At 38.7% G+C, this 26,334-nt stretch overlaps 11 protein-coding genes and 2 non-coding genes across 13 annotated transcripts; 4 read left to right on the top strand and 9 right to left on the bottom strand.

Moving 5' to 3' along the window:
- Positions 1 to 39: 39 nt before the first annotated feature.
- On the bottom strand, positions 40 to 3,921 carry SKDI14G0490 (uncharacterized protein; the record flags this gene model as incomplete). Its single annotated transcript, XM_056230634.1, has 1 exon — positions 40 to 3,921. The coding sequence occupies one exon, from the start codon at positions 3,919 to 3,921 to the stop codon at positions 40 to 42; it is 3,882 nt and encodes a 1,293-aa protein (XP_056084533.1).
- Positions 3,922 to 5,945: 2,024 nt separating this feature from the next.
- Positions 5,946 to 6,019, top strand: Skdi_14.trna2N. Its single transcript has one exon. It is a non-coding gene; the product is annotated as a tRNA-Asn (tRNA).
- A 378-nt stretch (positions 6,020 to 6,397) lies between these two features.
- On the bottom strand, positions 6,398 to 7,282 carry MRPL10 (mitochondrial 54S ribosomal protein uL15m; the record flags this gene model as incomplete). Its single annotated transcript, XM_056230633.1, has 1 exon — positions 6,398 to 7,282. One exon carries the CDS (start codon positions 7,280 to 7,282, stop codon positions 6,398 to 6,400), a length of 885 nt encoding a protein of 294 aa, XP_056084532.1.
- Positions 7,283 to 8,595: 1,313 nt separating this feature from the next.
- Positions 8,596 to 8,667, top strand: Skdi_14.trna1G. Its single transcript has one exon. It is a non-coding gene; the product is annotated as a tRNA-Gly (tRNA).
- A 162-nt stretch (positions 8,668 to 8,829) lies between these two features.
- On the bottom strand, positions 8,830 to 9,687 carry CUS2 (U2 snRNP complex subunit CUS2; the record flags this gene model as incomplete). Its single annotated transcript, XM_056230632.1, has 1 exon — positions 8,830 to 9,687. One exon carries the CDS (start codon positions 9,685 to 9,687, stop codon positions 8,830 to 8,832), a length of 858 nt encoding a protein of 285 aa, XP_056084531.1.
- A 408-nt stretch (positions 9,688 to 10,095) lies between these two features.
- Positions 10,096 to 12,906, bottom strand: SEC21 (coatomer subunit gamma; the record flags this gene model as incomplete). Its single annotated transcript, XM_056230631.1, has 1 exon — positions 10,096 to 12,906. One exon carries the CDS (start codon positions 12,904 to 12,906, stop codon positions 10,096 to 10,098), a length of 2,811 nt encoding a protein of 936 aa, XP_056084530.1.
- Positions 12,907 to 13,435: 529 nt separating this feature from the next.
- On the bottom strand, positions 13,436 to 14,635 carry CAF40 (CCR4-NOT core subunit CAF40; the record flags this gene model as incomplete). Its single annotated transcript, XM_056230630.1, has 1 exon — positions 13,436 to 14,635. The coding sequence occupies one exon, from the start codon at positions 14,633 to 14,635 to the stop codon at positions 13,436 to 13,438; it is 1,200 nt and encodes a 399-aa protein (XP_056084529.1).
- Positions 14,636 to 16,240: 1,605 nt separating this feature from the next.
- PCL1 (Pcl1p) lies at positions 16,241 to 17,080 on the bottom strand (the record flags this gene model as incomplete). The annotated part of the gene is made up of 1 exon (XM_056230629.1): positions 16,241 to 17,080. One exon carries the CDS (start codon positions 17,078 to 17,080, stop codon positions 16,241 to 16,243), a length of 840 nt encoding a protein of 279 aa, XP_056084528.1.
- A 629-nt stretch (positions 17,081 to 17,709) lies between these two features.
- On the bottom strand, positions 17,710 to 18,732 carry RFC3 (replication factor C subunit 3; the record flags this gene model as incomplete). Its single annotated transcript, XM_056230628.1, has 1 exon — positions 17,710 to 18,732. The coding sequence occupies one exon, from the start codon at positions 18,730 to 18,732 to the stop codon at positions 17,710 to 17,712; it is 1,023 nt and encodes a 340-aa protein (XP_056084527.1).
- A 383-nt stretch (positions 18,733 to 19,115) lies between these two features.
- MID1 (Mid1p) lies at positions 19,116 to 20,762 on the top strand (the record flags this gene model as incomplete). Its single annotated transcript, XM_056230627.1, has 1 exon — positions 19,116 to 20,762. One exon carries the CDS (start codon positions 19,116 to 19,118, stop codon positions 20,760 to 20,762), a length of 1,647 nt encoding a protein of 548 aa, XP_056084526.1.
- Positions 20,763 to 20,933: 171 nt separating this feature from the next.
- Positions 20,934 to 22,145, bottom strand: PUS4 (pseudouridine synthase PUS4; the record flags this gene model as incomplete). The annotated part of the gene is made up of 1 exon (XM_056230625.1): positions 20,934 to 22,145. The coding sequence occupies one exon, from the start codon at positions 22,143 to 22,145 to the stop codon at positions 20,934 to 20,936; it is 1,212 nt and encodes a 403-aa protein (XP_056084525.1).
- Positions 22,146 to 22,423: 278 nt separating this feature from the next.
- Positions 22,424 to 24,328, bottom strand: MSB3 (Rab GTPase-activating protein MSB3; the record flags this gene model as incomplete). Its single annotated transcript, XM_056230624.1, has 1 exon — positions 22,424 to 24,328. One exon carries the CDS (start codon positions 24,326 to 24,328, stop codon positions 22,424 to 22,426), a length of 1,905 nt encoding a protein of 634 aa, XP_056084524.1.
- Positions 24,329 to 24,689: 361 nt separating this feature from the next.
- On the top strand, positions 24,690 to 26,303 carry RIM21 (Rim21p; the record flags this gene model as incomplete). The annotated part of the gene is made up of 1 exon (XM_056230623.1): positions 24,690 to 26,303. One exon carries the CDS (start codon positions 24,690 to 24,692, stop codon positions 26,301 to 26,303), a length of 1,614 nt encoding a protein of 537 aa, XP_056084523.1.
- Between the last annotated feature and the right edge of the window lie 31 nt (positions 26,304 to 26,334).

Genomic DNA, 26,334 nt, shown 5'->3' with positions numbered 1-26,334 from the left:
CAGATATCCGCTGTGTGTTGAGACCTTATTAATTAATTATCAATAGTCTGTTGAGGCCAAAATATCCTGTGATGTTATCTGATTTTTTAATACTTTTATGAATCTTTCAAAATCAGAGATTGATACTGGTTTTGTAAGTAAATCTGCAATGTTTTCTTTGCCAGTGATTTTTAACAGTTTTATAACCTTCTCCTTGATTTTCTCTTTTATTATTTCCGTTTTTATCCAAGTGAATTTTTCTTTAGGTTGTTGATAACTACGGTTTAAACTTTGAATAGAGGGTTTCGAGTCAGTGATCATGACAATGTTTCTATTATCTCCTTCTCCTAGTTCTGTTAAGGTTGCCTTCAGTGTCTCTGAGTCTGCATAACCTTCATAGATTGCATGAAGTTCTGCTTCAGTGGAGGATACACATCTGTTTGTGCTTTTATTGGAATAAACATTGTAAATATTCCTTCCGTACCATATTATAACTCCAATTCTTGATTGTGCATCATATTCTGATCCCACTGAAGCATCTGTAATACTGATAATTTTCTTGTCTTTATCAAGATCCCGATCATAATGTATTCCAATGTTTTTATGCCGTGCGAGATATTGAATTATTTTGTAGATCATGTAAAAAACCTGTTCATGAGGATAGTTTACCAGTCTAGCTACCTTTTTAACAGCAAATTCAATGTCATATCTGCATTTGTATCTAACGTAGTTTAGTTCACCTAGTAATTGTTGTAGCTTCAAAACGCCCTGTCTGAATTCTTTATCAGACATCTGGAGTTCATCCTTCTTAGGGTCTATTTTGTAAGTCGATGTATGTGGAATTGAACTTTTTCTAACCTTTTCCAATTCCTTTTTGTATTTTTCAGTCATTCTTTCTATGAATGACTTTAATGTTAAGTCAATAGTACCAAGTTTTTTGTTGTATACTAAATCCATTCCTAATATGTCTGTGTCAAGTACATCATCTATTAGGGTGCCTGTAATTTTCAGTTCGAAATTACTTTCTAGTTCATTTATGAATTCATCCAATCTTTGTTCATCATCTGCTGCAATAACACAGTCATCAACATAAACTGCAATCATTAGATTCTTATCCTCGGATTGATATAATCCTGGAGTATAAGTGTTATCTTTTAATCCAATACTATTCAAGTATTGTCTTAGATGGTCATTCCATTCTTTAGGACTCTGCTTAAGACCATACAATGCTTTATTGAGTTTAACTACACATCTCCTGTCATGTGGATGCGGAATGTATATTTCTTCTTCCAATTTAGCATATAAGAACGCATGATTGATGTCCAAAGTTTTCATAAACATATTTCTGTTGTTCGCAATCATTAGAAAGATTTTAATATGATTGTGATTTAAGGATTCCGTAGCTATTACGTTGTAAGTGTCAGGTGTCTGAATATCACCTCTACACACAATCCTTGCCTTATAAATACCATTTCTTTTCTTTGTAAAAATTGTATTTGTGGGAATTATTAATTTATCAGGAATTTCTGTCCTGTTATACTTGATTTTCATATCAAAAACCTCCATATCTATGAGATTATGCAATTCTTTATGATATGCTTGTTTGTATTCATGTTTTTCTTTGAGATCTGTATTTTTTGTAATAGCTTCATTATAATAGATGGCTCTAATTTTCGGTGTTGAGCTTGTTTCAGTATTATCTGGAACTAATTTAACTCTATTTTTCTTTAGACGTTTTTTGTCTCTTTCAAATTTGTGACCAGCAGGATTATTGTTTTCAACGTGTCTCTTTCTTTTTCTATTCAAGGAACCAAATGTTTTACTCAAGAATGCAGTTTTATCAGCAATTGCTCTTGATGCGTCATCTGTTTCAGTTGTGGTAATTGAGGTTTCTAACGTAGTATTTGACTCTTGAGTTTCACTACTTTGTTCCGATTTTACCAGCTTTTCATTCTGTTCCTTTGATGAATTATTTTCATTAGAGTCGTTTAATGTCCCTGCCTTATTATTGTTGTCCACACTATTCTCAAGCGGGGTCGGGTGATGATTTTCACCATCATTATTGTCTTCATTGTTTGTTGAATAATCATCAGTATGATAATTATTGACGCGTTCTACCGTTTTTATAGGTAAGTTCATATCGTTTGTTTTCAAATCAACTTCATTTTCTGGACTTCGAAATTGAACGTTTCTTTCAATGCTCCCTTTTTCAAGAGGCACTGTGTCATGAACTGATTCAACAGACGGTTCAACAGATCGTTCCTGTTGTGATTCTATGATTACACTATCTGTTTTATTATTTTTTCTTGTAACTGTAACTGAGTCAGTTGTAGGATGATGGGAACTATAATCGCTCTCATCATCTGATAATTCTTTGTAGTTTATTTCATTACCACTGATCTTCCTTTGCATTCTGCTAGCAATATTACCATCATTATTGATGTTTATAGTATTCTGGCTTCCAACAAGATTTTCTTGTATTGCCGTGGGAATTCTATAAACATTTTCATCGAGGATATCTTCATCAGTAGTACTTGATTTATTTATTTTGTTTCGATCGCTTTCAGTAGTGATCTTTTCTTTTAATTGAAGATCTGAATCTATATCCATGTTTGTCACATGATCGTATTCATCTTCTTCTGATTCTTCTATGTTAGCGAAGACGTAGTCTAAATTTCCTTCTAGATTATCACTAGGAGATGGATATTTAGCATTAACTTCGATCTGAGCTAATTCTTCTGTGGTAAACAAGTCTGTAAGTAGTGTAACTCGTTTATGATCATCTTCGTAATTTTCCAATGCATCATATAACCTTGAAACAGCATCTGAGCTTTCTGCTTCATTGAAGGTATCTGATCTACTTTGATCATCTAGGTATATGTTCTGTGTGTTCCTTAATATTGGATCCACTGCATAGTCTGGAATTGTGTAATTATCTGAAGTGACAATTTTTTTAATAGATGGTACAAAAAATTTGTATCCATGACTATTAGGATCTTTGCATAATATTATAGCACTAAGTCCTGATGGTTCTAGTTTGTTGTGTTTATGATTCCAAATTATTCCTTGTTCTCCGAAGGGTAAGAAGGACATGAATCTCACTTTAACAGGTTGACTAGAGATCGCCTTTAAGGGTAGTTGACCTGTGGTCTTGTTTTCTAAACAATTGCGTACATTGGTAGCAGACGTTACTGCGTATTCCCAAAATTTAATACGTAAGTTACTATGTTTTAACAAGGTTGTTGCATCAGTAACAATGGTTCTGATGTATCTTTCTGCTCTTCCGTTGGCAGCATGATCTTGTGTAGCGGAAAAAATATGATGAATTCCTTTTGAAACAAAATATTTTGCTATCTGATCGTTTGTAAATTCAGTTCCTTGGTCTGAATTGATTTCTCTGACTTTTCTGTCAAATTGTGTTTCCACATACTGAATATTCTTCTTGATCTGTGCTAAGATAGTTTCAGCATTTTTGTTAAAATGTGTGGAGGTGATGCAATATCTTGTATTGTTATCAACCATAATAAGCATGTATCTTTTCGTATCCGAGTTCGAGTTTGATACTGGACCAAAGATATCCATGCACCACGATGAACCCGGTTCATGATCGATACTGTGTTCGTTCATAGATCCAGCATAATGGTTCCTTCTCGTGGCTTTTGAAACTTTACAAGTTTCACACCAAAATTCATTCGGTTCTTTAATTAAATCAATACTTTCTTCGTAATGACTGTGTTTAATGGAGTTTTCAATTCGTTGAACTCCCGTATGTCCCATTCGTTTATGAGCATCTTTTAAGCTTATAATTTTGGGCTTCATTCTAATTCTTTTAGAAGAAGTTGGTTGTATTGCATTGATTTTAAAATCATGTGCAGGATGATCAATTAAGTCATCCATTTTTACGTGAATAATTCCATCTTTTACATGAGTTTTAATGTTCATGTCCTTGTTTTCCAAGGTAGAATAGTTTTTGCTTAAAACCAGATCGGTTTCTTTAGCTAACTCATAACCACTGATAATCGTAGTTTCTTCTTCAGGAACATAATGAGCTAATAAGTAATCATCATTTGTATTACATTTTATTTTGATGTATCCTGATCCTTTAACGGGAACTGAGTTGTCTTTTCCAATACCAAAGAATTTCACTTTTTCTTTGTTGTCTTCATAATCGTGTAACAAATTTTTATTATTCGTAATATTGACACCTGAACCAGTATCAATAATGACTAGGTTTTTGTTTGAACCCTTTTTGTTCTTCCTCTTTTGTTTTTTCAAAGGTTTTGACTGGGTTTGTGCCAGTTTTAGTGTATTCTTTTTGGGTTGAACCTTGCGAATAATTACCTTTTGAGTAGCTGAACGTGGTAGGCCTAAGCTCTCTGTTTGGCTTCAATTTGCAGTTTACTGAACTGTGGAAGACAGACTTACAATATCTGCAGTCTTTTTCTATATGATCAGAACTGATAGGTCCCAAATCCCTTACTGCCTCAATAACAGTGTTAACCAATAATTCTTCGTATCTCATGTTCTGATCAATTTCATGATTGTACAAACGTTGTTTAACTGGATTTCTCAGGGATTCATGTAAGGTTCCCAGAATCGCTTCCTTCAAATATTTTGCAAGGTTTGGACAGTTCTGACAGCATTCTGAAAATACCCATTTTTCCATTAAAACCAATTTTTGAAGTTCATTCATTAATAGTTCAGAATCTCTACATGTTGTGTCAACCAAGACCTTCTTCCAAGCCTGTGATCTTTTTTCTAAGTCGTAAATGTTCTGATATTTAATTTTTAGATTATGAATGATTCTAAAAATGTCGGATGTGAATGTGTTCATGACATCTAAGCTGTCAGTAAGTCCTTCTTTGATAATCTTACATAAGATTTCATTTTCACGAGGATCAATGTTTTGAATATCCTTATCAAAAACATCATCAAATTCATATTTTTTAATGTATTGCTGAAAGTTGTTTAAGAAGATAGGAACGTTTCCAATGTTACTCAATTTATGATAAAAAATCGAATCCTTCGGATAAAACTTCCTGTTTTTTAAGGTGAGCGTATCGAACAAGAAATAGGTTCCAGTAGCATCGATTTGAGTATGTAAGATATTAGTAATCTTCTCAAGTTCCTTTGCCTTTATCCTGTTTATTAACTTTTGGATTTTTTCTTTGACCTTCTCAATTGTTTCACTGTTTTCTAACATTTGTTTGACTACAGTTCTAACGTCATCCGTTTTTGAAAGCTTTTCTTCCTCTTGTCTTAAAACATTCAGAATACGTTTAAACTTTGTCAATTCCTTCAAATCTTCTTCCATTTGGTCATCTTCAATAGAAAGTTCTTTTATTGATAATTGAGTACTGTGGACAGTATCAATCGTTTTGACTTTAGATTGAACCTGCGTAGAAATGTTGTCGTCAGTAACATTTCTTGTCTCATCCCTCACTGGGGTCGCCATGTTGATAATTAGTAGTATTAATTAAGAATAAAAGCAGAAATCTTTCTTATACTTATATAAGAGAGGTATATAAAACACACGCCGATTGGACATATTAAGTATGTTCAACACATAACAATAACCTAGGGAATTTACTATAAGTTCAATGTAACGACTCATATCATTTATATATAAATTCCAAGTTGATGTTCAATTAATGGATCTTTGACTCCAAGTGCACCCATCAATAAAACGACATTTCAACATTCTTCATCCTGAAACAAGGACTAGTTATATGAATAATGATGAACCTACTTGCTCCAACAATTCCTAAATCCATGAGGAGAACTTCTAGTATCTTCTATATACATAATATTATTAACCTTATCAAAAATGGAATCCCAACAAATGTCACAAAATTTTACTGGCCAGTACATACTACTAAAGATACGATAACCGGGTAAAGAGAGTAATAATTTGCAGAATTTGCAGAACATGGTTAACGGTCTGAGGAAAAAAAGACAGATTTTGGGACTCCATGGCCAAGTTGGTTAAGGCGTGCGACTGTTAATCGCAAGATCGTGAGTTCAACCCTCACTGGGGTCGTTTTTTTTCTGAGTAGTATGTTAATTTTTACAAAAACGTTTGCGATCACATGCCTTTGAAACCGGCATTCCTAACTACATGAGATCCTCCCCTTGTTACAATATTCACTGGGGGAGATATGCTGTTTCTATATTTTGTTTCATGTGCTTTTTAAAAAGCGCCTTCTTTCCGATATCGAATGCTTATACAATCATTACTGAAGAAGATATGATAAGATTAAAAATTTCCCCAGTTTTCTTGGCCCCAATCGTTATCTGATGAGCAATTTACTGGGAAAAAATCATATAGAAGTCAAGAGAATCTTCAAAAAAAACAAAATATTTTTGGGTATGTACAAGTGAGAATATTACCTATATAAAAAGGATAAATAGTTTTTTTCTAGTGGTTCAAAGCCTTGATATTCATGACCTTAGAACTAGATATGACGGGCACGGAAGCATGCTCTGGAGACAGCTTTTCTAGTTCCAGTTCTAATGCGCTCTTTCTTAAGTTCTGTTTCAGGAAATGTCTTGAACCATTCTTTTGAGCATTCTTGATATCTTGCAAAAGTTTGTCCTTTTCCATTACCAAATAGCCTCGTTTTTCCTCTTTACTATAAAAATCAATGTCCCTTCTTTTAATAGGTCTTGGCTGCAGGGGTAATCTTCCTCTTTTCTCTAAAAACCACTGGGGATTGAGATGTGCTCTTAAACTCAGTGGTGTGTAATAACGTGCCGTAAACTTACCTCCAGCTTTTTCAATGGCATCAATAGCCTTTGCGGATGCCCTCGAAGCCTCAATAGTGATCGGTAGATTGTAGAGGAACTTCCCACTAGCCAGAATTTTAACACCATTTTTTATAGGACCAGTGACCAAGCCAAGTTTTTTCATCTTATTCATATCTAAAACCTCACCCGGTTGTAGGTCCAGCCTATTCTTATCATGAAACCATTGGATACGTTCCAAGTTTAGTTCCTTTAAAGGTCTGGTATTCGGATTCGTGAACCCAATTTTAGGGAATAGCTTATAAATCGGGGTTTGACCACCTTCAAACCACGATTTCACTTTACCACGTGCCTTTTGACCCTTTTGACCACGCCCAGATGTCTTACCCAAACCACTAGACGGACCACGGCCAAGTCTTTTGAAAGACTTTGTAGAACCACCTGATGGCTTCAATTGTCCCAAGATAGAGACATAGCGACAGTGTTGAAAACCCAACACTGGCGATTTAAATAGACCTCGGAAAAGAACATTCTTGACCGCTGTGTCTGTCAACATCATGTCCAGGAATCTTTCTTGTTTATCACTTTGACGAACAACTGCGGTACTGATACTATTCCTCAACGCTCGACGCCCTTTTTTACAGTTTTCTATGAATTCTCAATAGCTTCAGAAGTATCTATTGCGTTCACTTTCTGTAACCTCGAGTTTCGGCCGAGCAAAAAGATGATGCGATTGACCATTGACGATCTTAGTAAGACAAAGAAGATGATTGAGGCCGTAGTGGTCTACTCCGCCGTTACATATACATGATTTGTGCCACAGTCAGCACTCTTTGAGAGGGCTCTTTTCGTTTTATGCGGTCCTGGTACAAAAGACACTGAAGTAAGTGACCATTCGCTTAAAATTTACTTTCGCCCAAGAAGATAAACGCAGAAAAGTAAAAGATACGATGGTGATGGCATTTCAAATGCAGGAGACATAACTAAATGAAAAGAGGAAGATTTGTGTTGGTTTTGTAATTCGCAAAAGTGTACTGGTCAGTACTCAAACTTACACTGCGTTTTCTGTTGTGGTGAAAATTGACTGAAATTTTTTGAGATATTAGTGACCATTTCATCCTGAAATGCTAACCACTGTAACGGTAGCAACTACTGGCTATATTTTAAACAAGCTAAGATCCACAGCTATAGACAGTTGGTTGATTTGTAGTTTGGTTTAACAGTCATAGAACCACAACTGGGCAAGGCTCATAAGATATGGAGGAGCAACAATGTAGAATCAGAAGCTGCTTTACTATTTTTGATGAAGTAAATACACTGAGAGTCAATTGGCAGCACCGCGTTCACGGAAATAAGTTCCGGGCCACTCAATTCTAAACACAACTAATGAACATTATGCAAAAATTATCAGCACATTATGGCCTATTCTATCCTAGGCCTGATTGAAACAGTTGTTGTTTCAGTGTTCGATAAATTTCACTGCAAGCTCCGGAGGGCAGTTAATGGCGCACCAACTGCTGTGCGCGGCGGAGTGTAATTATCACTTCCGCGTACGGTCATGAATTTACGTGATACAGAGGGCTGTTCTTCTCTGACTATACATGGCGGACACGGCTCGGACTCATGGTTGCTTTCAGTCACGGCAACGTCACGGCGACTATTGTCGACCATGTCTCGACATATGATTTCCGACTCTGGTGACCGTGTCGATGCATGCTAATAGGTGTTTCTGAACCGCCAATGTGCCTATTACCTCTGCTACCATTGACGGCCCAATTTACTCGCAGCGTCAGTACCATTTCAAAGGTTTAAGATTAGTAGTTCTTAATTTGGCTATCAACGTTAATGTAAGACAAACATCTCAAGCAACACGGGCGGTTAGTGTAGTGGTTATCATCCCACCCTTCCAAGGTGGGGACACGGGTTCGATTCTCGTACCGCTCATTTTTTTCTTTCAAATGCGTTAATGTCTTAGAAGAGCAACGCTTTCGTACTACACATGCTATATCGTGATGGTTTAACAGTTTTTACTCTTCTATTCATTACACTATACTCGACTACTTACCCTAGAGAGAGTATAAATATAAAAAACTATTCACTCTGAATCTATATGAGATCATCCTCGACATCGCTCTCCTCATTCTCGTCATTTGTTTCTGGAGCATTCTCGTCACCTATTATGAATACAAGCAGTTTTTGGCCATCAAAATAACGTCCAGTCATGATTTTGCAACACCTTAGTGCATCTTTACTTTTTTTGAAAAGAACAGTCGCTTCTCCTTTACTCGGAGATACCGAAAGACCGTCTACCTGACCTATCTCTTCACAACCACCTAAAAGATCATCTTGGATATCAGTGATGTCATCAGGCGTGTATTCTTTGTATATATTGAATACATTGGCAAACACCACAGTTCGATCAGCTTTCGCCAGGCTTTCATCGTCATTATAATCTATAACATCCTCCGCCCTTGAGAAATTTGTTTGTTTTGGCTTTTTTGTTGGCGGTTCGCATTCATCCAGCTCCTTTAAACTACTTTCTTTCTTGTCCATATTCTCACTGCCTCTGTCTTCAAACTGGGCTTTTTCTACTCTGATCTTGTTCCCTAAAAAAATTGATTCGTCCATCATATCGACTGCTAATGTAACACTTTCTTCTTTAGAATAGATAATCAAAGCATCTCCTTTGGGAACACCTTCATCATTCACGTATAACTTACAAAGTGGTTCCTCATCTCGATTAATTCTTATCTTTCCATACTTGGAAAACTGCTTCGTAAGTTCATCCTTCGTTATCCTGTCCGTGGGAAGGCCCGAAATATACACTGAAGAACTTTTCGAACTATTTTTATATTCTACTTCTCTTTTTCGAGTGTTATTCTCTTTTGACTGCTTTCTTCTAAGCAATTCTTGCTGTTTCAAATTTTTCAGTTGCCCTTTCAATTCTAATTCTTCAGCATCCATGTTCATCGAAGAGCAGCGGTCTTCCTGGTAGAATATGTAAAATTTACAACGCGACCTCCTGAGCACTAGTATCCCTCCAAATTTTATCTTACCAACCTTGCTTGTTGTTTCCCTTTTTCAGCATAATAAGCATGGTTTTTTTTTCCTGCGTTGTTGCCTCGTTTAATCTTGTAAAAATTACTATCGTATTTTTTTAAAAATTCTGTTTATACAAAGACTATATAAATTATTCTTCGTGTGGGTGATGATCCGTCCTATTCTATCCGTTGTTTTTTAATTTGTTATTGTTCTTGCTCTTGAGCCCTTCATTTGAGTATGCTTCGTAAAGCTGATACAATTCTTGAGGAAACACTACCGATAATGACAGAAGAATGAAGGGAGGGAATACTTGAAATGAAAGTTCGACAACTACTGCATTAAGCTGTTCACCAGATCAGAGCATAATAAGCTGTCTTCACCTTTACCTTGAACTTTCAAAGCAAGACCTTTCGAACTTTTGACCATCTTAATTTGTAGTGCTACTTTAGAACCAGTTAAAGCGCTCTTACCAAATAATTTCAAGGTATGAGAGTTTGAATCACTTGGAGCAAATTGAGTACTTTCCACTGGCAAGCAACTACTGTTTAGAATAAGCTTATCTACAACCTCTTGTATGGATAGATCTTCTTGAATATTGAAGACAGCAATCTCTTCAGCTGGCAATTCATCAAATGTAGCAGAGAAGTTACCTGTGAAAGAACTCTTAACATAATCACCTGCATTCAAGAAAATAGAGTCGATTTCATACTCATCTTGGAAGCCTTCATCACCTTCGAACGGTTCATTAGTATCGGGATTGATTTCTTTTGTAGTGAACGTTAGGTTGTTTAAGAAACCTTCCATTACAATTTCATCGGACTTTTTAAATGCAACGTAACAAGCTGCCTCTTCCGCTGGTAACAATCTGTCCACTTGCAGAGTAAATAATTCCTGTAATTCAACTTCATCGGAAATTTCTGGGGTGCAAACAACAGCAACGTTGTCTAAGGCAATATCTGTCAAAGTATTTGTGATGTTGAATTGTAGGACAACATTATTTTTAAAGAGGTGTTTGATACCACGTACAACGAATTCGGCTTCCGGCTCAGTCAACGAGATAGCCCTGGAACTATTCACTAATTGGCCAAATGGCTTGATTTGTTCAATAGATAACAATTCGTCAGCGTACTTGGTAGCTAACAAATCTTCTTGGTGGTCATCCAAGTTTGGACCAGCAAAGGAGTTGGCATCTGCTCTTTTTTCTTGAACAACACTGTCCGCTTCTGGTGTGACATCCAAAGTTGTATCTGATTTTTGATTGAAAATCTGTTCTTGCTTTCTCTTCAAATTTATCGCCTTCATTTCATCTTCAGTAAACTTACGTACTTGATTAACGTCAAATGCAGTTGCAAATGAGTCAGCGTTGGACGAAATATAAGCGTTCAATTTGGACTCTAATGATGGAACATCATAATAATATTTGGATTCAATTAGATTTTGTGCTATAACGTCCTGCTTATTTCTGGCAGAATCAATGAATTTTAGCGCAATCGTAGCTCTGTCTCTGACTTCATCATCTTTATCATTAGCAATCCTCTTCAATAAACTTATGATTGATTCATATAAGGTAGGATCGTTCTTTGTTAGAGCGAATTTGGATAAAGCTACCACAGCAGCGGATCTGATAATAGAATTCTCCAATACTACTCTGTTATAAATATGTCTAACATATAATGATGGATTTGGAGCTGATGGACCTTCTTTACCCAATAGGTGTAATATTCTTACCAGTATTTCATTGAATTCACAATCTTCAATGAAATCACACAAGTTCTCTAAGGCAACTTCTTTAGATTGGGGGACGAATGAAACAATATCAATTAATGCTTCAACGATACTGTTTTTAAACTTGAATCCACCTTCACTGTTTTTCAAGACGTCGATTAAAAAATTCAAAATTGCTTTCCATTCCTGTGGGAAATTCAACGATAAGGTACGAACGGCGTCAATAATAATGATCTTAAAGTCATCACTGACGTCATGGATGAAATTAGTGATAGTGGAAATTAGAGACGAAATATTTTTTGAGGTACCTGTCTTTAATAAGGTCGTAATTGCATAAGTTGAAATATTTCTATTAGAATCATTGATCAAAGATTCTAACTCGGGGTTACAGACAACAATCTTTTCGGGTGAAACCATAGAGATTCTGTTCAAAATTCTTAATGCAGCAAACCTGGAAGAAACGCGAGGGACAGTCAATAAGGATTGCAAGGTGCTAATTGCAGCCGCATATAATTCTGGAGGCACTAGGCGGGAATTGCGAGTAGCAAAAGAGGTGATTAACTTTGCTGTTTCCAATTGAACAGATTCGAACTTATTGGATAGCCAATCGGACAAAAGCGGTCTGAATTGATTGAATAATTGAGGGTCTCTATGCATCAAATCATTGACAATCTTGACCAACTCTACCTTGGCCAACTGATTTTTCATGGAGTTGTTCTCGGAGAAATGTCTAACTAACTTCAATAATGCCATTTTATCAGTTTTCTTCAATTGATAGAGCAACCCAAGAGCATGGTATTGAGAGATATAAGTAGAGTTTGGGTAATATTCACTGCCAGCGTGTTGATTTGGAAACTGTTTCAAATCCAGGACAGCTTCTTGAGTTTCATTGGTGAATCTTTTGACAGTGACTTCAGAAATTGGCAGCAGGTGGTAAGAAGTACATAATGCTGCTGAAGAGATTGAAGGGTGCTTACTTACCACGGCGCTTTTCAATAATCTTTCAGCTGAAAAAGCTGTAGATTCATCCAAGACATAGGTCAGTGACCTGATAGCATTGGGCTTGATCAAATCAGAACCGTTTTGAACATCCTTCATGATTGAAGAAGTTGCCATCAACACATCTTCTGAAATACCACTCAATTCCTTGATTGCCAAATAAACAGCTTGTCTTAAAGAGTCGTTTTGATGTTGGAAAAGTTTCGAGATGGAGAAGAATAACGCAGTAGCTTCATTTTGTGGAAAAGTTTCACCTTGAGCTAATAGCCTCAATAAACGAGAAATTAACAAACGACATTTCTTGGAATTGACAGGCGATTCGTTAAACGTGTTCATGCAATCCTGGTAGATTGTCATTTTATCCGGCAAATCGCCCGAAGTAGAGTTTTCAAACTTTTTGTAAGTATGTGCGGACATGACGATTCGCTCTATAACTTAGTTTTACACCTTTGTCTTGCCTATTCGTCTTGTTTTTCTTGTTTTATACGTGTTTCTGTGTTGTTTGTGAGCTCACTTAGATGCAGCAAAAGAACAAGGAAAAACGCGTTTAGCAGAGTGATTCAGAAGATAGGATGGTAACGGGTACACACAGTCTCTCTCTTGCGCGTAATCGTGAAGAATTGCTTTCTCAACAACGCAACTCGTAGCCAAGAAACGCCTATGTATATTTCATTGATCTTGACGAAACCTTTAGATTTCGAAAAAATGGAATCGTGATTCGTGGCGTCGTTATGCGTGACATAGGGGGGCTCCCCCGGGTGATGGGCGTGGTGACAGTAATAGAGGAGCATTTTGCCTCTATGGTACCAATAGTACCTAAAGATGAATGAAATTGATACATTTTATGCGTATAAATATAACTATACAAAATTAGAAGAGATAACGAAGTGAAAACAATACGGGAAAGTGGAAAGTGGAAAAACAGAAATATATCTATGGGAATGCATCATGAGGTTTCTTCGTTTAGCGTCAAGAGCAATTGCGCCAGACATCTCTTGGATCCAACGTCGTCTCTAAGCACTTCTGTAAAGGTATTGTCTCTCAACTTGGCGGGCAACACGACTTTTAACAATCTGCGTGCTTCCAAGTCGTCACTCAACCTTAGATAGCATCTAATGATGTGTTTCAGAAGCCTTCCTGGCGGTGTGCTTACGGTCAAGTGCTCGACCATGTCCTTTAACACATTAGTGACCGCATAAAATCTCTCCAAGGTAGCGCAAATGTATTGCAACCCAACGTCATCTAGTAGAATTTTTTGTAAGATGAAGATCGCCACTGTTTTGGAAAGCTCGGACGAAGATTCCATGATTCTTAGGCATAACGGCACGATGTCGGTCCTTAACAAAAATGTTATTACGTCTTGTGAGTCATTCTTGACCAATGCACCTATCACTCCTAATGAGGTCAATCTCAAATACTCGAAAGTTCTTTGTCTCGAGGTGGTATTTAGAAATGGGAAAAGAAAGAGTGGAATATGAGCCTGTAGAAAAAGATGTTTAGTCTCTGGATGGGACGCGACACATTGTAAAAGGACCAGCGCGTTGCAAACACGGTTTGATAGATTGTTGGATAGCATTTGGGGTTGCAGCATTGGGTAAACAGAAATAATTTCGTTCAGCAATGAGGTCATCACGCCAAATGAAGACCAAAGAACCACGGCCAGATCGTCAAACTGTTCTCTTTTGCGACCTAGTTCAAGCAACGCTTGTTCCTTTTGCGGACCGTAGGTCAGTTGACAAATCCAATGGTATACGTTAGGATCATCAAGAGCATGCACCGCGCCTCTATTATTGACCATGTTCGGGTTGTTTCGAGCAGCGTTCCCGTCGTTACCACCGTTGTTGTCGTTGTTGTAATTGCTACTGTTGTTGTTGTTGTTGTTGTTGTTGTTGTTGTTGTTGTTGTTGTTGTTGTTGTTGTTGTTATTATGATTATTGTTATTATTATTATTACTATTATTATTATTACTGGGTGTATTGTTCATCAGCATGGGGCCACTACCGGGGATTTGTTGATTCATGCCTGGACCCATTGATGAAGGGACTCCAGGCATGGGCATGGATCCTGGGTTGCTTACGGCGGGTCCGCCACCGCCCATGTTCATGCCTGTCCCATTGCCATATATTGGCTTTTGAGCGGAAAACATATTAACTTAGTCAAAGGATGTCCAGTTGTAGTCGTTGTTGCTTCAAACACACAGAGTAATATCGTCACAGTAAGCAGATGCACACGCGCGCAGAAATATGTCAAAATCTGGGACTTCTCAAGGGCAGACGCTTTCCAACGTATATGTCTTATGCCCTTTGCAGTCCCTTTGTAATGTCTACCATGCGTAAGTTACTTTAATTTGGAATTTGCCTCTTCCTTTTCGCAGCAAAATTCTCAGTAGGTTGAGGTGTCTGGGTGGATGGCTTTTCACTATTGGTTGGTAGTATCTATGTGCAAGATGCCACATAGAGTGACGCATAAGCAGTTGTGACTGAACAAGGTATCATAACTAGTGTAGTATGTACAAGTGAACGTAATGGAGTACCTCGCTTCTTGTTTTTTGCCTTGCCAGTGAGGTGGCTCTGTACGACTACTTGATCGTTGCGTAATAGTAGAGGCGCTAAGGTTACGGGAGAATGGCATCCCATAGGAGCTGTTTCTAGCTTATTACCTGGACAAACTCTTGTAACGCTTTATGCAGAGCATCCAGTCTAAAGAACAAAATTTCAGGATTTGATTATTTTTATTGTTTTGCTCCGTTTTTTCAGGTTTTACAAGAGTGTTTACTTGGACGAGAAAACTATTTATAATGTGATAAACTAAACCTTGTATGCCAGTGTGGGACCCTGAACCATAAACACAAATCGGAAGTAGTGAATGCGACATGAGGTCCATAACGCCGTTATCAACCATTAATTATTAACGGTTGTATTCATTGGTTTACTTTCCTTATATCGGTTAATAGGGAGAAAAAATACACCTAGCCCACACCAATTGCTTGATGCACTGCAGCAACAGACTAAAGTCCTCGACGATGAACCTACGTCTCGCTGCTTAACAAGCACCGCTTAGAAGTCTTCAACAGTATATAAAAAACTACGTACTAAAGATAATGGCCTCGTTGAACATCAACAGTTTGTTCGTAATACTCTTGCAAATGTGAAAGAAAAAAAAATACAGAATAAGGAAAAATGGATCAGAAATTTGGGTATACTTAATGCTTCATTAGACGCCGAGTACTGGCGTCCGTGTTCAGACTGGTGCACAGCTTTTTTCTCGTCATTTTCCATTTTTCATTACTTTGTATCTAAATTTCACTTTCACTTTGCATGGAGGTATTATAACGAAAACAAAATGTTAACGCCTTTGATAAACTTATCAAAGATAACAGCCGATCCATACTAAGAAAGTTGGTTGTTGCTCTGTATTCATTCTAGATGTGAGAAAGGATAGTACATACATCTGAGGTTTCTTTGTTGAAATAATGCCCGCCTTTTATAGTTTTTCGGTGGAAGGAATTCTTCTTTTTTTCTTCCCCTAACGGCAAACATAACCCGAATGGAATTTACTATGGCGCAATCAGTTAGGGCTCAACTTACGACAGTTAGAAACATCTCTAAGATATTTTTTTGAAATCGATTTCAATTGTTTGTATTAGGTATCCTTGATTATTTAAAGTAGTAATATAATATGTATCCGTAAATTTTGCTCTATCAAAATTTTTATCCCACCGTGAGCCTCCAAGGGCTCTCTTGCTGCTGCGTTAAAACCCGTGTTGACTCATGACCTGTTCCAAATCCCAGCTTTGCCTGTTGACGTTGTCGTTCCATTTCTCGACAGTCTTCATGTAATTGCTGCCAGCGGCCACGTTGTTCGCTATGTTGGTCACGTCTTTTAATTTTCGTAGGTCATTACAGCTATCGACGAGGGTAGCAGAACTTAGGTCCGACGCTATCGACACGTTTCTTTGCTTTTCGTAGAGCTTGAAGATATTATTTGATCTGGCGGGGCTCGTGCCAGCACAAGCCCTCTTGTTCATGGACATCATCATGTTGATTCTCTTTCTCTGATCGCTGGACCTCACCAAGTCTTGCTTTATAGGTTCCAACAAAGGCTGCAGATCTAGGATCAAATCCTCTGTGTCCACCGAGAGGTCCCAGTTCAGCAGCTGCAGCAATTGTCGTTCCATGAGATTGATGTCCTCTAGCGTGAAGAGACCATCGGTGTACCTGGCCCAGTGCTTATTCAAGGGAGACGAATCGTTGTGGAACTTGGCGCTCAGTATCAGACAGGCCAAGAAGATACGGTGGATGGTAGAGGGCAGGCCGGTGGCATCCTTGGGGAGAATGCGCTTCAGCTTGTTCAAATAGCACGCGGCAGTGAGCAAAGTGGGTGTGTAGACGTTGGTGTATCTGACGAGCCTAGTGATGAAAGTCATCAACGATGGCAGCCTAGCCACATGCTTCTCACCTGGAGAGCCGGGAGGTGTGGGGTAGTTGCTCGAGGGTACAACCTTCAACGTCATGTCGGTTAAGAATTTTATTATGTCGTCCGTGACCGGCGACTTGAGCAGAATATGTAGAGCCTTGCTGTATTCACACATTTTATTATAATTATTAGTATTATTTGTTGTTATTGACAATGGACGATTGCTGGTGTACTCGGGACCAACCCAAGAATGCAAGAAAGCAAGAAGAGAGTATTCACTCCATTACCATCGGGGCCCATCGACCTTATATATGTTTCCTCCTACTACTCAAACCAATTACCATTCCTTTAGTTCTGCGTAGTAACGCCAAAATCTACTCACAACCATGTCGCCTTATTTGGTTCCCGACATTTCGAGTCTCTTTTGCGTCGCATGCCTCCGCGAAAAATTTCGCGCCGGCACGATTTTTAACACGAAATTCTTGTTCGTGCAGGAGTTGCCCTTTTGGGAAGTGTTTCCCGATCTGGTAAGTACAGAACGGTAGACCTGAGATCTGCCACTTTTGATATCCAAGAGACTAGAGTACGAATCAGGTAAAAGAATGCTCTTTACAGCAGAAATTTGGCGATTCGCATTCCCAGTCGATAGCCAGACGCCAATTGATCTACGGTTTCCAGGATGGAAATTGAATTGTGAAGAGATTTCATTTTTTGTCTTTTGTTTTTCGCTTTGCGTGTTGTGTTATAATATGTTGCACAATGCAGTTGTTCTATACATACTGTATCTATACATATTTGTAACGGTCAAACGTTGGTTCTAGCCGTTTCGTTCTCGAAGCTTGTTTTGATGGCGCCGATGACCGCGCTGCCCTGGATTTGGTCGTTGCCCCCCTTGGATATCGAGTACTCGATGTCGGCCAGCCTGGTCAGTAATTGCACTCTTGTCTCCTCGTTTTGCAGATCATACTCCTCCAGTATCTTCACAATACCTTCGATCAGGTCGATCAAGGCTAGGCCCTTGGCGCTGCGTATTTTATTCAGTGTGTAATGTGCGGTTCCCCAGTCGTCCTCCAGCATCGACTTCAGCACGGTTTTCAGGTCGCTTGGTCTGGGCGCCCCACAGCATTCGTAGATGACGTCGTCGCTGATCTCGTCCTCGCCAGGGTTGTCTAAGGTAGCCTTGCAAGACTGCAAAACGTTCAACACACGTCTCATGTCACCATTGGAGAGCTCTATCAAGGCCTTCTCCGCTTCTGGCGATAGCTTCAGCTTCTCGCGCACCAGCACGTTGGCTATCCGACGCTCAATGGCCTCCTGAGGCAAAGGCTGGAATCTAAACCTCGTGCACCTACTCAATAACGCAGGCGTAAGTTTATGTGCGTAATTGGCCAACACACAGAACCGTGTGTTCTTAGTATACCGCTCGATAACCCTTCTCAAGGCGTTCTGTGCGGCGTTGGTCATGGCGTCCGCTTCATCTAGTATGATCAACTTGAACCCCTTGGAGAAAATCTGTCTCGTGGAGGCAAAGTCTTTGATTTGATTCCTCACCACATCGATACCTCTATCGTCGGATGCATTCAGTTCCAAAACCATGTTCGAATAGTTCCTTCCGTATATTTCACGCGCCAATGCAACAATGGTGGAGGTCTTACCGGTTCCTGGAGGCCCGTAGAATAGAAGGTGCGGCAATTTGCCCTGGTCTACAAACTTACGAACAGTGCTGATCACCTCGTTTTGCCCGTAAACTTCGTCCAGTGTTTCGGGTCTGTACTTCTCGACCCATGGAAGATTCTCCTTATTCTTCTTATCTGCACCTGCTGACATTGTCTTGTGAATTGCACTTGCCCTTCTATCTTCTCCGTGGAATTCTTCTAATTACTACAAGTTATTCATCTCATTCTTTTCTATATTTCTTTTCATTTCTTAAGAATTCGCGTACTGATTGGAAAGAAAAAAAAGTACTCCAGGAAGTATAATGATGTCCCTCGATGCGATGGCATGCTGGAGATAGTAGCTCTCCGGTAAGTCTCTTTATCAAGAGAAATTTTACTTCTACTAAGCGACGAACGCCAGAGGAAGTCCCTAACGGATTCGAAGGACTGGTGTGCTGTTTTAGGTTACCCAACAATCCAACCAGTTAATTGGCATATTGAGTAACAGTAAAGGCCATAATATCATTTCAGTTCAACGCTCGTAAGTTTTTGGCGATGACTGTATGGCAGTTACTATTTGTGGTGTATTGCTTGTTAGCTACCACCATTCAAGGGATATTTCAAGACTTTAATCCATTCGCAAATAAGAATATTTCCTTGAAATTTCCCAGCATAAATGGCTGGGGCAAAAATATCATGGCTGCCGGTCAAAAGACGATTATTAATTCAGATAGCATTTATGAATGGACCCCGATCCTGTCCAACATAACTGGAGGAAAAAAAGATAGCTTTGTCTTCACTATCGATGCAGAAGCTTCTGGTTATGGGTTTGCACCCACATACGAAGTACTAATGTTTATCAGTGGTAATATATGCCACATGCCTGCAAATTCTTCGGACATAGATTTAACGATATATTATTCTTTCAATGAGTCTATTTTAGACAACCCAAATATTGGTCAAAGCGCAGTTTTCCAAGATGGTTACATCCAAGCATTGGCCATTAGTCCAGTGCAGTCTTCCAGCTCAAACGCTACCTCCACATATTCCAATCTTTATGTGGTCACTGAGTTGGTGAATTCCACTACAAATGAACCACTACTCAGCTCTGACGCATTAGAAAATTGGGAATACAGATTGAGTATCTCAGAGAATGATTTAGTCTTCCAATGGGACGTAAGACCTTGGGTGGAGGTCCTGGATACCGACATGAACTCTGCATTACTCTCCACGGGTAATGTTACGGCTGATGCAAAAGTTTACCACAATTATTCAATATATGACCCATCCTTATACGATATATATGTTTACTCGTACGAAGATTCTGCTCTGCTGAGCCAAAACTACAACCTATCTCTATGTGCCGTAAAAAACGGACCACATATAGTGTCTTCCCAAGATACACCGAATGCAACAGTTACATCAAACGGCACAAGTCCTTTAGAGCGTTCTGACTTGGCCATCCAAAAAAAAATTACCGAATATGGTGGTAGCGTAACCGAAATGTTCTACATCACCGGATTAAATGCTTCAACAACGTATGTGGCGTACCTGACAAAGAAAATTAGTAACGGTGACGGATTATCAAGCGTGGGTGGGATATTATTTTCATCTGTATATTTCTCCACGAGAAGTACCAATACTTGCTCTTTAATTTTCGATTTAGATTTCTGCGGTGACGTTGCCTATTCTGTACCTGCATCCTCATTTTCCGTGAATAATAAGACTCTCATGGCTCAGACATATGATCACATCGCGGAAGCACTGTACTCAAATTTTAGCAAAGCCTTACAGTTAATATCCTGTGACGCAGATAAAGATGCAAGTTATTCTCCAATAATGTCATGTGGTGATTGCGCTGAAGCATATCGTGATTGGGTGTGCGCAGTGTCAATCCCAAGATGTAGCACAACATCTTCTCAGTACTATATTCACAGAGATAAAACGCACAATCGTAATGATTACTTGAATAAATTTATCAAACCTCTGGATGACTACTACGAAATTTTACCTTGTATTGATATGTGTTACACATTAGTACGGAACTGCCCCAGTGACTTTGACTTTGCATGTCCTGAGTATGAAACTACGGAGGATCTACTTTACCAAAGTTACAACTACTACATGGACACCGATTATGCAACATGCAATTATATAGGTAATTCGTCATTGATGGAGATTCATCCTATGGACGATACATAAAGTATGATAAAAGAATAATTAAAGAAAAAGAAAGGACTAAATAAACATGAAATTTGCGATATAGATGCGCTAGTATTCCAAGTTTATAAATTCTATATGTATATGTATATGGACCGAGAAACGAAAGCATAACTTCCACTGATTAAAAAAAACGTCTGCACTTCCTTTTCCTTATATTTGTTCGATTTTTCTCTTGAGCCCAGTAGATGACTCCTCATCATTAGCGACTTCAAATGTTTCAGCTGTGACTACATTTCCGGAGTGATCTTCGGGAACTAAGTCCTCTTCTACTTCAGCTGGTACTTCCTTCTCCGCTTTTTTCAGCTCTTCTATAACATCAACGCTTGCTCCTTCGTCTAGGACCTTCTCCAAAACCTTCCTCCATACCTCTTCGTCTCTTTCAGTGAAATCTGCCAGTTGGAAGACATTATTTCTTTCAAGAGACCAGTCCTGTTGTTGTAAACGTATCAATTTCACCATGTAACACGAGCTTCGCATGGCCTTACCAATATCACTCACTAAAGATCTAATATACGTGCCAGAAGACACGTTTGCCTTGAAGTGTAATTTCGGAGCTCTATAAGAATTGCCTTCCTTTGCGATCTCTTGCTCTTCTTCCTTACTCAATGGTAATGGTTCTTCCACTTTTGCAACCTCAGAATCCAGGCCGTGCTTCTCTCTATAGTCTTTTGAGAAGTACAAAATATCATTTAGCATGTTTGCATTCAAATTTTTCACAGTGTCAATGGCTTCTTCGGTAGTGGGTCTTAGGAAGGGATAGTCATGATCACGTTTAAGGGAATCAGGAAACACTTTCAAATCATAAATATTCACCTGTCTAGGTTCTATGGCCCTGGGTAAAGGCTTCCCCTCTCGAGCATATTGATGTAGGGGTTTACCATCCATCTTCAAGGCAGCGTATATTGGCGGTGTCTGCTTCAATTGCCCAACAAATTTTTCCTCCACTGTCTTTAAGTGATCGAAATTCAAATGTTTGACAGAGTTCTGGGATAAAATTTCACCTTCTACGTCTCCTGAAGTAGTCGAAACACCAAATAAGGCTTCGCTCTCATAGACTTTAACAGTACCCGACAGATAATTCGCCAATTTTTTAGTACCTGTTCCAATCCCAATTATGAGGACACCAGAAGCCAATGGATCCAAAGTTCCCCCGTGTCCCATCTTTACCTTTGAGACTTTACGCAGTTTTCTCTTGCTCGCCTTTTTACCTGTCTGCTGTTCATACTGCTGCTTTCTTTCTGCTGTTGCGCTTTGAATTTGCTTCGAGAATACTTGACTTTTGGTTAAAGCGTGCTGCAGCTTCAACATAAACTGGTTTGACGTTATACCACTAGGCTTCTCAATAGCAAATATTCCATTCATGTTTCGTCTGGTTGTTGAATCTGCTTTTTATTCTAAGGTCTTGACTTGTACTGTTCAAAAGATTAGCTCATCAATAATAAATTTTTCACTCCGCTGTTAGAGGGCATCACTCAAATAAAAAAAATGCCAGTATTAATAATAAGAAGGGAAAATAACAGGTAAACAAAAATCCTGAGAAGGTCAATGCTCAAAAATGATACAAGTGTATGTATATATGTATATATGCTAATTGATTATTCATATACCGGTGTATGCAAAAACAAAATAGAAAACACGGTTTAGTCACTTCTGTCCTTTCTCTTTCTCATTTGTTTAACTTTTTCCTTAATGCTATTATTCCAATGAACCCCAGCTAAGCTCTTTTTGAATCCATATACTTCGGAAGATAATGCCTCATTGACTGCATCACTCGTTATGTGAGTTTCCTTGTTATCCGTGATACCATTATTAATTGGTAAATCTGCCTCTGATGTTGCGTTTCCGAGAAGCTCACCATATGTCTTGAATTTAAGACGTTGGGCGGCAACAAATTTTCGACATCTGTCAATTTCATCCTGGTCTAGCTTATTCAAATTAAATCTCCTTTTGAAAATGATTTTTTCAAAGATTTCATTTGGATTCAATAATGTCTTGGGGAATGTCTGTATCACCTGAAAAATTTCCATATCGTTATCTTCCTGACCCATTAACCCATTTTTCTGGTTCAGGTTAGAGCCCCATGAATAGTTCAAAGAGTTGTTACGGGGTTTTATTTTTGAAAGTTCATGTTCGCTCAATTTCAGAACAGCCAACGAGACTTTAAACAGAAAATGAGATTCCTCATAGAATAAACAATCCCATATCCTCAGTGTAGTTTCTATCGGCACAACTCCCACAAAGCAACTCATGAACCAGCTCGCCGTACACAACGTTATGGGCGGAAGCCTGTACAGGAATTCATTCTTTTGCATATTGAACAAGACTTTGTTATTCGACGGGGAGAAAGTTTTGTTATTTTTTTGATGGTGGTCAATGGAAGGCTTGATGTACGACCAAACTTCGGGAATGTATTCCTTGACACATAACATTAATACGCCTTGGTCAATGTTAACACCTTCTAAATTGATATTGTGCACCCCCGGTAAATATCTTGACGTAATAATGACTAACATCCAAAAAGCTCTTTCCTCGTCCAAAAATAATAGCAGCAAGCCGGCAAGAAAATTCATAGACTGACAATAACCAATCTTTGGATTGTAAAGAGAGAATGCAACAAGCACTCGGCGCAAAGATTTTATAATTGGAGGCCCTTCCTTGTTGTACGATGCACTTTGAAAATGTATGTTGTCTGGGAAGGTTCTATTCAAGTCACGTTCAATAATGTCCAAATCTTGCACTTGTCTCTCGTTAGGATTTTGCTCCTTGATTTGTTTCATTTTTTGTAGAAGCTGTGAATAAACACCCTTGTTCTTATTTAATTTCTCCTGCCCTCTAGCAAAATGCCACCACGCGTTGCCTCTCCATTCCGCTGGAATACCCTTTCTAACATACCTTTTCAACCGTTCACTTTTGGATGGAAATCGTGAGGGAGAATCATCAGTCACTGGCAGCCCACTTTTCTCTAGCAGCAGCTGCCATTTGTGTTTACGACGAACGCAGTATTGTGAGTAGTCCAACCACCATCTATCGTATTCCGCTTCAGATATGTGATTATTCTGCTTCTTAAACCCATATCGGTCAAAATGTGTATTTTCGACACCATCAGAAAGAGCACTTTTACTTGTGGCAGCTGCAACGCCGTCCAGCTCGACGTGTTGAAGATTGCCTTCCGCAAAAGCCAAGTCTAGGTCTTCACTATGTGCTCCGTCCTGGTCTTCATTATAATTATAATCATCGTCTTCATCTTCCACCTCGCCACGCTGAGAATCTACTTCATCCCCATATAAATCAATAACGCTCAAGTTCCCATCATGTTCAGACGGGGACACCTGGCCCAATGAGCTCGGTTCAACGGCGTGATGTTTATTTACCCTCGGGTTCTCATTCACAAGTGCTGAATCGCTGGAACTATGATCAGAATATATCCTGTCATGGAAATTAGGAACAGACGGTGATTTAACCGAAAATGCTCCTCCTAACCTCTTGTATGGATGCGTGAGCATCGTCCTATTTTGTAGAGAGAGCCTCTGTTGGTCGTTCTGCATGCTAACAAAGATGACTCGAAATATACAGCTCTCTTAACTCTCACAAGGCCTTTAAGTGTCCCTTTAACTATTTTTAGCTGCTTACTTTCTACGTAACATAAACGAGGTTGGTTCTTTCAATTATGTTAGGACCCGAACGAAAAAATAACAGTGATCAAAAGAGAAAATACAGTCTATTGGGAAACAAAGATGAACTCCTAAAGAAATCACATCATTTAGTAGGAAGAAAGATAGACAACTGATAGCGGTATTTCAGTGTGCTATTTTTTTTTGCGTTCATTACTTAATAAATCTTTTATAAGCTATCATTTCTAGCAGCAGGTAAAGAGGGAAGCTCGATGAGTTGGATAGGTTTATAAAAATGGATTTGTGGAGACATGGTCCGAATAGATTGAATACATACAGTAGCTGTCATTCCATGAAGCTAGGTTCTGGTGCACTGATACAGTTGCCCTTTTATGAAAACTCTGCGGTATATGCAAATGATATCACATTTCGAAGTTTTTGCTGTGAAAGAGTTCCCGTTTATGTATCTACAGTGTTGAGAAGCTCATCTCCCTATCGATATCTTGATCAGGTGATTAGAGATTGGGAGACATTCATTCAGATAAGCGATTATGTTGGTGGTTCCGCTGAATATGCAATTTATGCTGTAATTTTGTCCATAACGTCTAATTTTGTTATTACCATATTTCTCACAGTGATATGTTGTATCAATATCAGCGGACGTGCATATAAGAGAATTTTGCAACTATTAAGGATTGCGTCGTTATTAGCGTCTCTGAATTTGGCGATCTTTATCACCAAGGTATTGCGTAGATTAGAAAGGGACCACAACATGTATGGTATTGTTCGGGCTCACTCTATTATGCATATCTTTCAAGATGATATGTCCTTTGTTGTTTTGGATTTTTTAGCCACTTTAATGTTCCAGTTTTGCCAAGTCGGTATTGTCATTAGGTTATTCCAAAGAGCCCAAGAAAAGAGAATTATTTTTTTCATTGGGGTGGTCCTAACCGTGACCGCCAATATTTTATGGGTGATTCCACCGTTTGCCAACCATGCCACCAAACATAAAAGTGATTGGCAAATTCTGCGACCCTTCGTCTATCTTTTCCGTATAGCTATTGCCACATCATATGCATCCATCGTTATTTATCATATCTGGCAGAAAAAAAAGTTGTGGTTCAAATTCAATCAAATGGGGCTGCTTACCTTATTGACAATTCTTGTCGTACTTTTGTTACCAGGGTTTTTTCTTGCCGATGTGTCGAACTTATGGATATCAGAGTTGGGTGAAGTGTTCAACACCACATGCTATGTTACTTCTACTGTGATAACCTGGGAATGGTTGGATAGATTAAATGTTCTAGAGAGAAAAGAAGAGGCGCAGAGTATCCTGGGGAGGCCCATATTTGAGGAAGAGCAACAAGATTACAGATTTGCAAAATATGCCCTGAGAGTGCAGAATGCTTTAACCAGAAGGGAATCTCGTGAGACATCAATGGATCGAAACGATGCGTCTAATAGCTCTGAAATATGTGATTTACAGACCATATCACGCTATGATCCCGAAGACCAGATATCTGAGGTAAGGAGTATTGATCAAATGCACTTCAACGACAAAGGAAGCTATAAAGACTACGCGCTCAAGAAATTGAGCTATACTCGCGATAAGATTTTATATCTTACGGACCAAATCGTCCAGAAAAGTGTAGGCCACAACAATAATAGCAGTAGCTCGAAAAATAAAAAAACCAAACAGCGAAAGGCAATGGTCAGAAAACGTTTAGGGTTGGACAGACCTGGCATATACATTTATTCAACAAAAGAAGTTGTTTTCAATTCAGATGAAGATGAAGATGAAGATGAGGATGTGAGAGAAAACGAGGATGAAGGAAACAATCAAAATAGTAATGACAATACCGCGGCCATCACCACCGACCATACAGACCATTTTCAAGGGACACGATAGGAATATTTTTCTAAATCAGAGTACATATTTA

This window comes from Saccharomyces kudriavzevii (assembly GCF_947243775.1).
Source record: "Saccharomyces kudriavzevii IFO 1802 strain IFO1802 genome assembly, chromosome: 14".
In the NCBI taxonomy this organism is placed as follows: domain Eukaryota; kingdom Fungi; phylum Ascomycota; class Saccharomycetes; order Saccharomycetales; family Saccharomycetaceae; genus Saccharomyces; species Saccharomyces kudriavzevii.
This window is presented reverse-complemented; position numbering and strand designations above follow the sequence as displayed.